This window comes from Vombatus ursinus, unplaced genomic scaffold (assembly GCF_900497805.2).
Source record: "Vombatus ursinus unplaced genomic scaffold, bare-nosed wombat genome assembly UNPS02009205.1, whole genome shotgun sequence".
In the NCBI taxonomy this organism is placed as follows: domain Eukaryota; kingdom Metazoa; phylum Chordata; class Mammalia; order Diprotodontia; family Vombatidae; genus Vombatus; species Vombatus ursinus.
The window spans coordinates 21,439,887-21,453,054 of NW_020948983.1; the positions used below are offsets into that span (position 1 = coordinate 21,439,887).

The following is a 13,168-nucleotide window of genomic DNA, read 5'->3' on the forward strand; positions in this document are numbered from 1 at the left end:
AAAGAAAGAAAGAAAGAAAGAAAGAAAGAAAGAAAGAAAGAAAGAAAAAGAAAGAAAAGAATCCTGCCCTCAAGGAGTTTACATACTTCTGGAAAGATATAAAACATACACAAATAACTAAATACAAAATGTAAGAAGACATGAGACCAGAGGATTTTTCCTGGTCAAAATCAGGAAGAGTTTTGAGGTTTTTTCCCAAAATTAATAATAATAATAATAATGATATCTGACATTTATATAGTGATGAAGCACTTTCAAGTTTGCAAAGTGATGTACATACATTCTCTCACTGGAGACCCAGAACAACCCTGTGAGGCAGGGTACTATGTCAACAAGTCTACAGTCAATAAGCATTAATTTGATACCCTTAGGCTAATTTTGATAGAGATTTTGAAGGTAGGATTGAAGTAAGGGAGCAGGGGAACATAGGAATATGGAAAATGAATGCAGTCTCAAAAAAGAGAAGCTGAGATGCTAAACACAAAGTCAAACTTCACAGTTGCATAAGTCAATCTTATATATTGACGGACAGATAAAAGCCATATCTAGCCATAGCAGGCAGTGTGGAGTTATAGAGGGCCTGCCCAGACCAGATAAAACCAAGGTTTATTCTGTAAAATTGAGATTATACACATAGTGTTAGACTATTACTCTTGCAATGGCTACACTCTCCTCCCTTTCCTATCTTGTACCATTGGTGAACCAACTCTTTACTGTCTTCCACCCTGGATTCCTTTGCCCCTTTGTCCTATTACCAATCATGACTTACCAAGCTCCAGTAGAATTACTTCTACTTTCTACCCCCTTCACTCCTATTCAGATACTCCTGGAGCTGGAGGAATTCATGAAACTGTACAAAGGGGGACCCCATGGTTATAGGGTATTGCACGGAAGAACCAGTAAAGAAAACAGAAGAATCAGTCAGAGGGGAGGAGAACCAGGAGAGAGCAGTGTCTCAAAAACCTGGAGAAGACAGATTATGCAGGAGGTGATCAACGGTGTAAAATGTTGCAAAGAGTCAAGCAGGATCAGGATTGAGCGCATTTCAGTTGAATAATGAGGTCAGAAGTCAGAATGCATGGGCTTTAGAAGACAGGAAGAAGAAAGGAAGTAAAGGCACCACTCTTAAGGAATTTAACCATGGAAAGGAAGCAAGAAATAGGATGACAAGTAGTAGAAAAAGTCAGATCAAGCGTAGCTTTTTTTTTTTTCCTTTTTAGAGATAGAGGAAATATGGGCATGTTTGCATCAGGTGTAGGCATCAGAGAAGAAGCCAGTAGACAAAGAGCAATGTAAATTGAGAAAGTGGGGATATTATTGGGGGTATTTGCTGGAGAAGCCAGGAGAACATAGGATTAAAGGCACATGTAGAAGGTTTTGCCTTGACAAGGAGGATTCCTTTTTTTTTTATCTCAAATTAGAATAAAGGAGGAGATAGTAGAAGAAAATGTCCAAGTTATTTGAGATGAGGAAGGCGGAAGAAGAGGGTCCCCATGGCAAATGGTCTTAATTTTTTGGTGAAGGTCCCTGGCTTAGAGGGTGGGGGGGTAGGTATAGTGGGAAACCTGAAGAAAGATGAGAAGGTTTGGAACAGCCACTGTGGAGAAAGGGATAGTGAATCCATCAGGAAAGAAGAGAACATTTTTCTTGCTATAGTGAGAACACAGGTGAGATGAGACAAATTTGTAGTGGGACTAGTTGGCACAGTTTCATGAATTCTTCCAGCTCCAAGAGTATCTGAATAGGAGTGAAGGGGGTAGAAAGTAGGAGTAATTCTACTGGAGCTTGGTAAGTCATGATTGGTAATAGGACAAAGGGGCAAAGGAATCCAGGGTAGAAGATAGTAAAGAGTTGGTTCACCAACGGTACAAGATAGGAAAGGGAGGAGAGTGTAGCCATTGCAAAAGTAATGGTCTAACACTATGTGTATAATCTCAATTTTACAGAATAAACCTTGGTTTTACCTGGTCTGGGCAGGCCCTCTATAACTCCACACTGCCTGCTATGGCTAGATACAGCTTTTATCTGTCCGTCAATACATAAGATTGACCCTTATGCAACTGTGAAGTCTAACTTTATATTTGGTATCTCAGCTTTTCTTTTTTGAGATTTCATTCATTTTCCATCTTCCTATGCTCCCTTACCTCAATCCTACCTTCAAAATCTCCATCAAAATTAGCCTAATTTCATGAAAAGAGCACTGGACCAGGAATCCAGGAGACTTAAGTTCTAGTTTTGTGACTATGTGATACTAGTAAGTTATTTATTTCCCTCTCTGACCCTCCATTTCCTCTTCTGTAAAATTAGATGATTGGACTAAGTTCTCTTTTGGTTCTAATATTCTACCACTCTGAGAGTCAGCAGCAAATAAGGAAAGAATCTGATATCAATCATTTACCCTGGTCTTCTATAACTCAAGCCTACCATTTCCCCTATTGCAGGTACCCAGTGACCTAATATTCTAATATCCTTTCCACAATAAAAATAAGAATAGACCTGTTATCAGTGATTTACACTGAGAAATGAGTCAAAAGTGCTGGGTCTTAGTCAGTCTCCTTTCAAACAGTCCCTCCTCCAATGGACAAGACAAGATCTAGAATGCTCTTTGGGGCACCAGCACAAATGTCTCATCATCACTAGAGTTTTCCAAGACCTGGTAGGTTTCCAATGTCCAGCCTAAGACTCCAAACCTTTCAATCAATCAAAATCAACAAATATTGATTTTAGCATCTACTGTGTAATAATAATAGTGAGCATGTGTACATCTCTTTAAGGTTTGCAGTACATCTATCATCTCCTTTGATCTTCCAGGTACAGTGCTAGGTACTAGGGATAAAATGATAAAAACTAAACCATGCCTGACCTCAAAGAGTTTACAATCCATCCAAATGAGTCAGTCCCTTCCTCCTTTGACATTCCCTTCCCTTTCTCCCCCAAGACTCCAAGACACATATCTTATGTTTTCTAATTATTTATTAATTCAGTTCGCATTTGGTGATATTTTTGTACTCGAATTTCATTTTTCTGACATCATGCTGTGCCCCTTGTGCTATTTCTACCTCAGGCAATTAAGTTTGTGAAAAGCTTTGTGTCACTGGAACCAATGTTCCCTCTAATTTTTAAAGTTGTGAGAAGACAATCCTCAGGAGCACATTCCAAGGGCTGAGTGTACAGAACAGTTCAACGTCATAATCAAATCAGATTCAGAACCGAGTTAATCTGACTCATTTAAGGAAAGGAATAATCACAACTGCCTTGTGGTAATTAGGCATAAATGGTACCAAACATTTCTAGATCTTTTTCTTCTCTTCTTTCTTAGTTCTCCAATCTCAGCAATCAGCATCAATGTCCCTGGTACCATGTTCATTTTTTAAATGAAATTCCATTTTTAAAAGACATCTGTCATATTTCAGATCTTTATCTGGGGCAGTAGATTAGTACAGTGAGAGGAGAACTCAGCTCTGCGGCTGCTCCCTGTGTAACCCTGGGCAAGTACTTTAACCCCTCTAGGCCTCAGTTTCTCCATTTACAAAAATTAAAAGGTTATACTAGATAATGTCTAAGGTCCCTTCCACTTCTATGTCTATGATTCTCTATAAACTAAACTCATGAAAAAGGTTTTATTTCCCCCAACTTTGTTTATTCTCCTCAGCTAAGACCATCAGGCATTTTATATTTTGAGGAGGCCCTTTTTCAAAAGATATTAGAACTACATGCTCAGGTTGTGGCTAGTGAAAGTACTATACTTCTAGAAGTGCCTAACCAATACAGAAATCTAACTAGAGCAGGTGATCATGGCTTTGTTCCAGGGCGCTACAATTTAGGGGGGTTAATAACTCTTCCCTTTTTCCCTCCTTCAACAGCTGAGAACAACAACTGAGCTTATCACCTAGTTAGCAAGAATAAAGTTAAATAGGAAGCTGTCCCTATGGCAATTCCAAAGTCATAGAAAGAGCAGCAACATTTCTTAACCAATGGCTTTTGTATGCTCTTCTGCAGCCTGTGTTCAGAGCTTCTCAGTGTCAGTAACCTGATTACATGGGGAAATTAAATACCTTCTTCCCAATTATATTTTGAGTTGGGGGGTTGCATTTGGACATAATTTTTATGTTGAATACATATTTACAAATTAGAATACAAAATAGAAATATAAAAAGGCACTGGACTACTACAGCTGACATCATTTCTCTATCTTTTGCACTTGCTAACTGTATGACTACTTTAGCAATTAATCATGGATGGCCTTATGACATTGGCATTTAAATCATGGTTATTTAATTTTTCATGTATTTATAGCTTATTTTTTCAACTAAACTCTACATTCCCCAAGGGTAGGGGAAATGGCTTATCTTCATTTGTATCCTCAAGAGCAGGGATTCTTAACTTATTTTGTGTCATATATCCTTTTGGCAATCTGGTAAAACCATGGATCCCTTCTCAAAATAATGTTTTTAGATGTATAAAATACATAGAATTACAAAGAAAACTGATTATATTGGAATCAGGAAAACATGAGTTCAAATCCAGCCTCAGACACTTACTAGCTGTGTGACCCTGGATAAGTCACTTAACTCTGCTTGCCTCAGTTTCCCCATCTGTAAAATGAGATGGAGAAGGAAATAGCAAACCACTCCAGTACCTCTGCCAAGAAAATTCCAAATGGAGTCATGAAGAGTCAGAAATAACTGAAAACAACTAAACAACAATAATATTAATTTAAAATTCAGTATTTTGACCTGTGACATTTCGTTTCTTTATTAGCTTAGGCCTATCCCTTCCCCCTCTCCTTACTGGGACATCAGCAGCTGAAAGAAAGTAGAGGTAGGATTACTTGCTTTGAAAAATTAATTTATAAAGTTTGAATGACTTCTTGAGGGTGGGGGTGGGGGCTTACTGCCTATTCTAAAGTAATGCCAAATTGCTTCTCTAGCCTTTAAGAATAGGGTAATTCCCAGATAATAATAATAATAATAATAATAATAATAATAATAACTGGCATTTATATGGTGCTTTAGTGTTTTACATTTGATCCTCACATTGGCCTTGGGAAGTAGCTGCTATGATCCCCATTTACAGACAAGGAAACTATGGCTAACAAAGGTCAAGTGATTTGTCCAGGCTCACACAGCTAACTCGTATGTGAGGCAGGATTCAATCTGAGGTCTTCCTGATTCCACATTCAATGCCCTATGCTACCCAGAAGTCTGATCAGCCTCCCTTAGACCAGAAGAACTGTTTTGTTTTCAGATCAGCTGTGCTGCCTGCTTAGTCTCTGAATGGGACACCTGAAAGCTAAGCAATCTTCAAACAAGAAGCTTTTCTCTATTCTAGCCCCACTCTCGATCAACCCCACTCCCAACCACGAGCTAGGTGAAATAACATACCATCTCCTCCTCCTCCAGTCTTGCTAAGGATGTACAGTCACTCATTTAATCAACTCTCCATTCATCCAAAAATCATATATCAAGCACTTACTATTCATTTAGCAAACATATAATAATAATGAATAGCTAGCATTTGTATGGTATTTTAAAGTTTGCAAAGCACTTTACAAATATTATCTCATTTGATACTCACAACAACTCATAATTTGTTGCTCTACTATTATTATCCCCATTTTATAGATGAGGAAACTGAGAGAGACAGAAGTTAAGTGACTTGCTCAGGGTGACACTGTTAGTAAGAGTCTGAGGCAGGATTAAAATGCAAGTCTTTCTGATTATAAGTGCAGTATTATATTTCAAGAAAAAAGACACTAGCAAATTTGGGGGCAGAGTTTCCTAACTGATGTCTCTTAGGATCACGGATCTCAGAAGTCATGTAGGTAGGACCTGTACCATTTCATCCACCCCAACCCCATGCCCTTCGATCCATCCTATGCACGATCATCACACTTATTTTGGTAAATATAACTCTGAGCATAGCGTATAGTCTGCTCTATAAAAGTGTTGCTCTTGAAACCATACCTTTCCGCTCCTCACTTTGTGCACCATCACTGACAGGTTTATAAGATAGCTGGTAGCTTTCTACAGTGTCGTCAGAGAATAGACTCCAGCACACCTTGACTGACGTCCCAGTAGCTGAGTTAGGTGTTTGTGTATTGATCACTGGAGCATGAGGAGCTATATATAGTGAATGAAGAAAAAAACAAGCTAGAGACAGAGAGATTTATTTCAAGCTGTGCTCGCCTGATGAATTCATAGAAGCTCATAGAGGCTCTTCTAGTCCAACCCATAATGACTTTTCTCCATTCTATTTTTATTTCTTTCCAAATAATCAAAAGCAATCATCCAGAATTAGAGCATCTTCTCCCCTGAATAGTCCTGGAGAAAGATGAACAAATTCTTATTCTCCAACTCTCCTTTTTTCAGGACTCCATGTGCAGTACCTCCAATCCTTCTTATCTTGCTTGGTATATTTCCCATTGCCAATCAATCAGTCCCCAAAACTTTATCACCAATGAATACACAGAAAAAATAGTTTCCATGAGAGAGTTCTATCTTCTTCCCTAGGTATTCCCATAAAGAGATAAGAGGTGCTATACTCCTGATAGTTAACTTGAGCTGTGGCCACTTTCTCATTCAGTGGTCAACTTCCCTAGCAACCTAAGCAACTCAAATGAGTCCCTCCAACCACATTCCTTTCCCCCAACTATAGATAGACTAATTGATGCCTTCCTAGGTACTAGATTCTTTAGAAAATAAAAGTTTATGAATGTGAATCAGCTGCAGAAACAAACATCATGATTAATCTCTAATAAACTCTTAAAGAATGTGGGGAAAATTGGAAATCAGATCACCAGCATAGAGAAGTCCCTGATGCTGCAAGATATAGCTCAAAGTTAAAGCCTAAAGTAGTGGCAATAGCTAGAGAGAAGTTGTTCTGGCTCTGCTGCCCACACAGCTGCTCTCCTCCTGCCCTATACCACACCTTTGCCACCTCTACTTCTCTACCCGAAGGAATTGTGTAATGGATACAGCTATAGCCAAGAAGTTTTGACTATTTACTTTATGCAACTTTGCATGAGTCTATTCATTTCAGTCCAACCTTTGTGTTGCTTTACTTCCTGTTAGGTTTCTATACTCTTTGTTGCCTCATTGTCAGCTGTTATGAATTGGATCTATTGATATTCTCAACCTAAAAAGCTGAGGGCCAGAGAGAGCCTACCTGATTGTTACCCCACCAAGGGATTGTCTGCCTTACCAAGAATGATAGAATCTCGGGGCTGGGACAAAAGTCTGGGACAAAAATGAGACAGGAGTAAGAGAATTGTAATCATGCTGTGTAGCTTGTGAGTTGATGAGGAATGGGATGCATCATTCAGAAAGATTGCCTGTGTGAGGCAGCTAGGTGGCGCAGTGGATAGAGCACCGGCCCTGAAGTCAGGAGGACCTGAGTTCAAATCCAGCCTCAAACCAAAGACTTGACACTTACTAGCTGTGTGACCCTGGGCAAGTCACTTAACCCCAATTGCCTTAAAAAAAAATTACCTGTGTATAGGTGGGGATGGAGAGAAATCTTGGAGGCCCTTTGGTTTGAGTGAAAGCCTAAAGTAGAGGAAATAAGCCTATATTCAGGAGAGAAGTTAGACATGAGGGACCTGGGAAAGAATAGGTGTGAACAAGGGTGCCTGTGGAGGGTGGGGTACAACCCCACCTACGGATTGACTTCTAAGACATTACGTTTTGTGGAGTAGGGAAGACAGGGAGTGTAAAGAGGTGAGATCTGTACTATCCCTTTGTAGATTTGGGTTTACAAAGCTGAAACGCATGAGGCTGTTTATTTCTTTTCAAATAGTGTGCCTGGCTTTTGAATAGCTACCAGTAGGTGTATGACAATGCCTGGCTTTTGTACTCATGACCTAATATGTTTCCATTCTACTCTGCTTTTTTCTATTACAGAATTAAAAGTACAAAATGTAGTTATTAGCTAATCACTAATTTGTAGTCAGAGTAACATGTTTAAAAGACTCCTGTGGTTTAGAGCAAGATTTTAATATACAAATGTTTAGTTACAATTTATGATCTTTCTCATTAACCTTTAACTATGATGAATTACTGCTTAATCTTATAATGGCCTTCCTTCTTCCTCAAGCAGAAAACAACCTTTAAACTCATCCTGATCCTTTTCTTCACACAGAAAATACTTTTAGAACACTTGTATAGCTCTGGCTCTGGTTTCTGAACTTCAGGATTTTAGGGTTTTTAAAAGTTAAAAAAAAAAAGCCTTTGCAGGCAACTTCTCTGGGCATTTGAACACTCTCTAGAAGACTAGGCCTTTAGACTGAGGGATACCTGAGAAAAAAGGCGTTAAATTACTTTCTTAGCACACTCCATGATCGCTCCTGGTGCTCCCTGCTTCCTCTGACTCCTATGTCTTCTTTGAAAAGATGCCAAAATTAGAAAGAGAGAAAAAGCACATTGCAGTATAATAACAAGTCTCTATAAAATCCCAAGATGGTCTTTTTCCATTCAGAAATATAACTCTGTAACTGCTTTATGAATTTATTCCTCCATTCTTCCTTTTATTTATTCTATACTTCCATAGAGCTGATCTCCTTAGTAACCCTATAGCAGGCTTCCAGAAGCCTGTCCCCCTCTCCATAAAATAAATGAATGAATGAATGAATAAATAAATAGCATGAGATTACTCAGTTTTTTCAGGCAGATAGTTTAAAACATATTTGAAGAGAACAGAAGAAATATTTTAAATAAAAAGATTTATTTCTATAATTTATCAGTATAAAACAGGAATGAGAGAGCCTGATGGCCCTGGGATCTATTGCTGCTGTTACTGATAATGTTTGGAAGAGAACTCCAATTTCTTGATCTTAATCTGACACCAAGATCTCACCTCTAAATTTGTAATCAAATAGTTTGGCACATCCCTGGATAAGGATTTGAGGTCTTTAGGTGGAGGGCAATGTGGTGGTGGTGGTGGGGGACACACAGGTTTTGGTTTTTAACTGAAAGGGAAAAAAGGAGAAGATTTAGGGGATAAAATTTGATTTGCAAGATTTCTTAAATCCTAAATTTGGACTGTTATAGAAGGCCATCATCACCTTAAATCTTGAAAAGAGATATGAATCATTTTGCAAGCCTTAAAGCATACACAAATGAGTCACTGTTAAAACTATTACCATTCTACAGCATCAGACTTTGGTTTCTTAGAGGAATCCGGATAAAAGATCGTTTCCTGGTGCTCCTGGCCAATGGTTCATTTCCTTTTCATGGAATGCTGCTAAGCCTGGGGTTGTAACCTAAAGAGGATGTTTGTGTTTCTTTTTAAATGCCTGGTTTATGCTAATCAGTCCCATTATTTTATAGTTACAACATAGCTGTCCACAGGATTTTATGGTGAACAATTCTAATGGGGAAAGGGAACTAGGTCAGCTTTTCCTGCAATGATATTGCAAATAAGTACAAAGCTTTTACTGACCCTCACAACTTGTTTGGCCAGCCCTCGTCTTTTCTTTTTTTTTTTTTTAAGGCAATTGGGGTTAAGTGACTTGCCCAAGGTCACACAGCTAGTGTCAAGTGTTTGGTCTGAGGCTGGATTTGAACTCAGGTCCTCCTGACTTCAGGGCTGGTGCTCTATCCACTGCGCCACCTAACTGCCCCTCCAGCCCTCTTCTCTAGGGGAATTACAAGTACTACAGTCAAAGAAATAAATGCAGCAATACTTTCCTGGAACAAACTAGGTGAATTGGTAGCTTTTTACAACACTGACCAACTATGAACTCAAAATGACATCTTAATCCTGCCTAGTGACAAATCTAAGGCCTTAAAATCTTCCAAGGGGATAGTTACCATGGGCATCTTTACCCACCAACAGGTAATATCCTGAATTCTATCCCTTAAGAGCTTCTGGAGGTAAAGATAAAAAACATGAAGGCTAGAAGGAAAATGGATTTCTAAAATGTGACTTTAAATCTTCCTTTTAGGTAATAAGTAGAGGAACATTAGCTTGTCACAATAGACATTTCCCAAGCATCAAGTATTCAAACTTGAAATTGACTCTAAGCTTGTCCATTTATTAAAAACTACCTGGAATGGCATTAATAGAATCCATCAGCTGCTCAATGTCAGAGAAATCGATGGTTTGGTCTTCAAAATCTGGATGTGTGGAAAGCTCAACATCTGTTTTGGTTTTCAGGAATTCTCCAAGTCTGCACATTTAAAAGACCATGTTAACAATGCATAGAATGGTGCCGCTGGGATACTGCTTACACTATTCTGTCATTGCTAATGGCTGGAGGGGGAGTTAGGTATTCTGTTATTCAATGCAGAAAGTGCATCTTTATTTCTTAGTGTTAAGTTTCTGTTGGTTGCATAGAAAATGTGAACAGGAATTCTAGAACTCTGCCTACCTTTGCTGATCTGTTTAAGTATGCTCAGTGCTGGAAATCAGGTGTAGGCACCTCCTGCATGAAAGCCATGGTTAGTGTGCGAGAAAGGACACGTTAGGATTCTGCTGTCCATGGTACTTAGGTATTTGTTTTAATGTCACGTCACAGGAATTACAGTAAAGACTCAACATCTCTGTTGGTCAGCAACACAAAAGGGGTGGTGGTGAGGAGAACAGCAGTGTGAGAGTTGGGGTACCGTTACAGTTTTCAAACATTACCTAGGGCATATAAGTGTTTTGTCCTAACTATGAGTAAATGACATATAAAAGCAACAATAATAATTCACCATAATAGAGTGCTTTGAGGTTTGCAAAGCAAAGACATAAGGGGATGCATTAGAAACCATCTCCAATCAAGGTGAGATAGAGGGAGATGGGAAAGCAGAGAATAGGCATGCACTCCCTGGTTAGAGATTCTGGAGATATGCAGGAGTTTCTGACCACTGACTTCAGAGGTTTTGAAATGGGACTGGCCCCTCGGGTTCTAACCTGGGCTAAGAAGGATGCCTAGAGCTTCAGCATGATTCAGAATTCTCAAAGACCATTTCACCTGTGTATGTGTCTTTCAGGGCCTTCCATATCCCTCCTAGAGCTGTACCAAGGTCCTGTAGTGCAAGGAAGGGGTCTCTGCCCAATAGTCCCTCCACAGACACCCATTCCATGCTCTTCTTCCCTCTAAGTGCTTTTTATTGCTCTTTCCCAGAAACAATGAGGGAGGCATGACTGTGGGACCCCTGATCACTGGTTTATCTTTACATACACTGTGGGACTATGAGTTTTAGGGGCCTAGAATCATACCATCACACAATACTACTGCACATGCTAGAGGTTCTATCTGACATAAAGTTATATAAAGTAGTCTCATGGCTTCTATTGCACAGCCAGCAACCCTGCAAATAAAGATTCTCAGTATTCTCGTTTATATACTTAAGCAGGGTGGCCAAAAGACTTGGTTTCTAGTCACAATCCCATCATTCCCTAATAATGTGATACTAGTCAAATTACCGAACCTCAGTTTCCTTTTCTATAAAACTGGAATAATATCCTGTCTACCTTGATGAATTGTTATGAGGATCAAATGAGATAATGTAGGGGAAAAGGTTCTGTGAACTGAAAAATGATAATTCTCTTTATCAAAGTAGACATGTAAGAAAGGGTTCTCTGCAGTGACTGTCTAAGAGTGCAGAATCATTCATCAAAATTCTGAGAACAAAACTAGCATCAATAATTGAAAGGTACAAAGAGGTAGGTTTGGGAAAGATTTCTGTATAGGAGGAATTTCTTATAATAGAATCATGCAATAATGGAATAAGTTTGGGTTAGGATGTGGCAAGCTCTCCATCACTAAAAATATCCATGCAATAGCTGAAGGTTCATCTATCAGGGACATAGTAGAGTGGATTCCTATATGATTTGGAAGGTAAGAGTAGGTGACCGTGAAGGTCACTTCCAACTCTAAGAGCATATGATTCCTCTTGGCAGATAATCTATGGCAAAGGCTATTTTGGAGTCTGATGAATGGGAGCCCAACACATAGCCTAAGCTGACTATTAGTTTTAAATGATATAGATACCTCTCTTTCTTTTTCCCACCCACTTTGGGCTTATAAAACAATTCCTAATTAGATAATTTGGGCAAGAGAGAAAAGGCAAAACTCAAAACACAGAATCATAGGTTTAAAGCTGGAAGAGACCTCTTAGATCATCTAGCTCAATCCTCTCATTTTATACATATGTAAACTAAGGTCCAGAGAGAAGTGACTTGCCCAAGGTCACTGCTAATAAGTAGAAAATCCAGAATTCTAATCCAAGTCCTTTCATTTTTTTCCCACTCCAATTTTTTCCACTATCTAATCAACTATTTGGATTTCATTTATCTAGTAGTAGTAGTAGTAGTGGTAGTAGTAGTAGTAGCAGTAGTAGTAGTAGCAGTAGTAGTTAGTAATCATAAAATGTTGGAGCCAGAAGGATCAAGTCCAACACCGTTTTTTCCAGATGATGAAATTAAAGTCAAGTGAGTTACTCATGGTCTGATAGCTGGTTCAAAGCAGGACTGCAATAATCCTAAAATCAGTGTTAGAATAAAAGAACCTTATATCATCTAGTCTACTCTTTCATTCTACAGAAGAAATCAGGCCATGTAAGTAAAAGGTAATTTAATTTAGGTTTTATTTCTCACCAAGAAATATAAAAGGCAGAATACAAAATAATCTTCAATTCTATATTATGTCTAATTACGGAGAGAATGGGAGAGGGATGCAATGATGAAAAAAGAAGAAGCAGAAAGGTTAACAAAGAGAAAGACTACAGCATTATCACCTGAATGCTGTCCATGGTCCCCTCAAGCTTTAGGGAGTGGCGATAGGATGCACACTATAGCTGGGTAACTCCCCTCTTTTCTCCCCTCTCATCCTCCCTTTCTGGCAGCTATCAAAAATCATCTCAGATATCATAGCAGACATCATCACATCCTTCTACTAAGTCCTGCAGAGCCATCCTAAGAGTCCAATAAGGAACAACCCACTAGGTTGTGGTTGTATATGTAGCAACAAGTTTGCAGTAGTTTTCTCAGTGTTGCTGAGTGCTGACGTGGCAAAGATATGCTGAACAGAATAGCACATCCAAGAAAGCTTAGTCCTGCTACGTCTGGTAGCTGATCCTTTTTTTATCCTCCTGTGTGCTAGTTTGTCTTGTTTCTTGCAGAAGTCTGTATATTTTGGGTGTTTGCTGAGGAGTGAACTTCCTTTAGATAGCTGTTTAAC

At 38.9% G+C, this 13,168-nt stretch overlaps 1 protein-coding gene across 1 annotated transcript in view; it reads right to left on the reverse strand.

Annotated features, from left to right (window-relative positions):
- Positions 1-13,168, reverse strand: part of FSD2 (fibronectin type III and SPRY domain containing 2) — a 58,261-nt gene that overhangs the window by 25,197 nt on the left and 19,896 nt on the right. Inside the window, exons 5-6 of the mRNA XM_027852257.1 lie at positions 10,047-10,168; positions 5,967-6,122 (exon numbers count right to left, since the gene is read on the reverse strand). Coding sequence (XP_027708058.1) covers positions 5,967-6,122; positions 10,047-10,168 — 278 coding nt within the window. The remainder of the gene's footprint in view (positions 1-5,966; positions 6,123-10,046; positions 10,169-13,168) is intronic.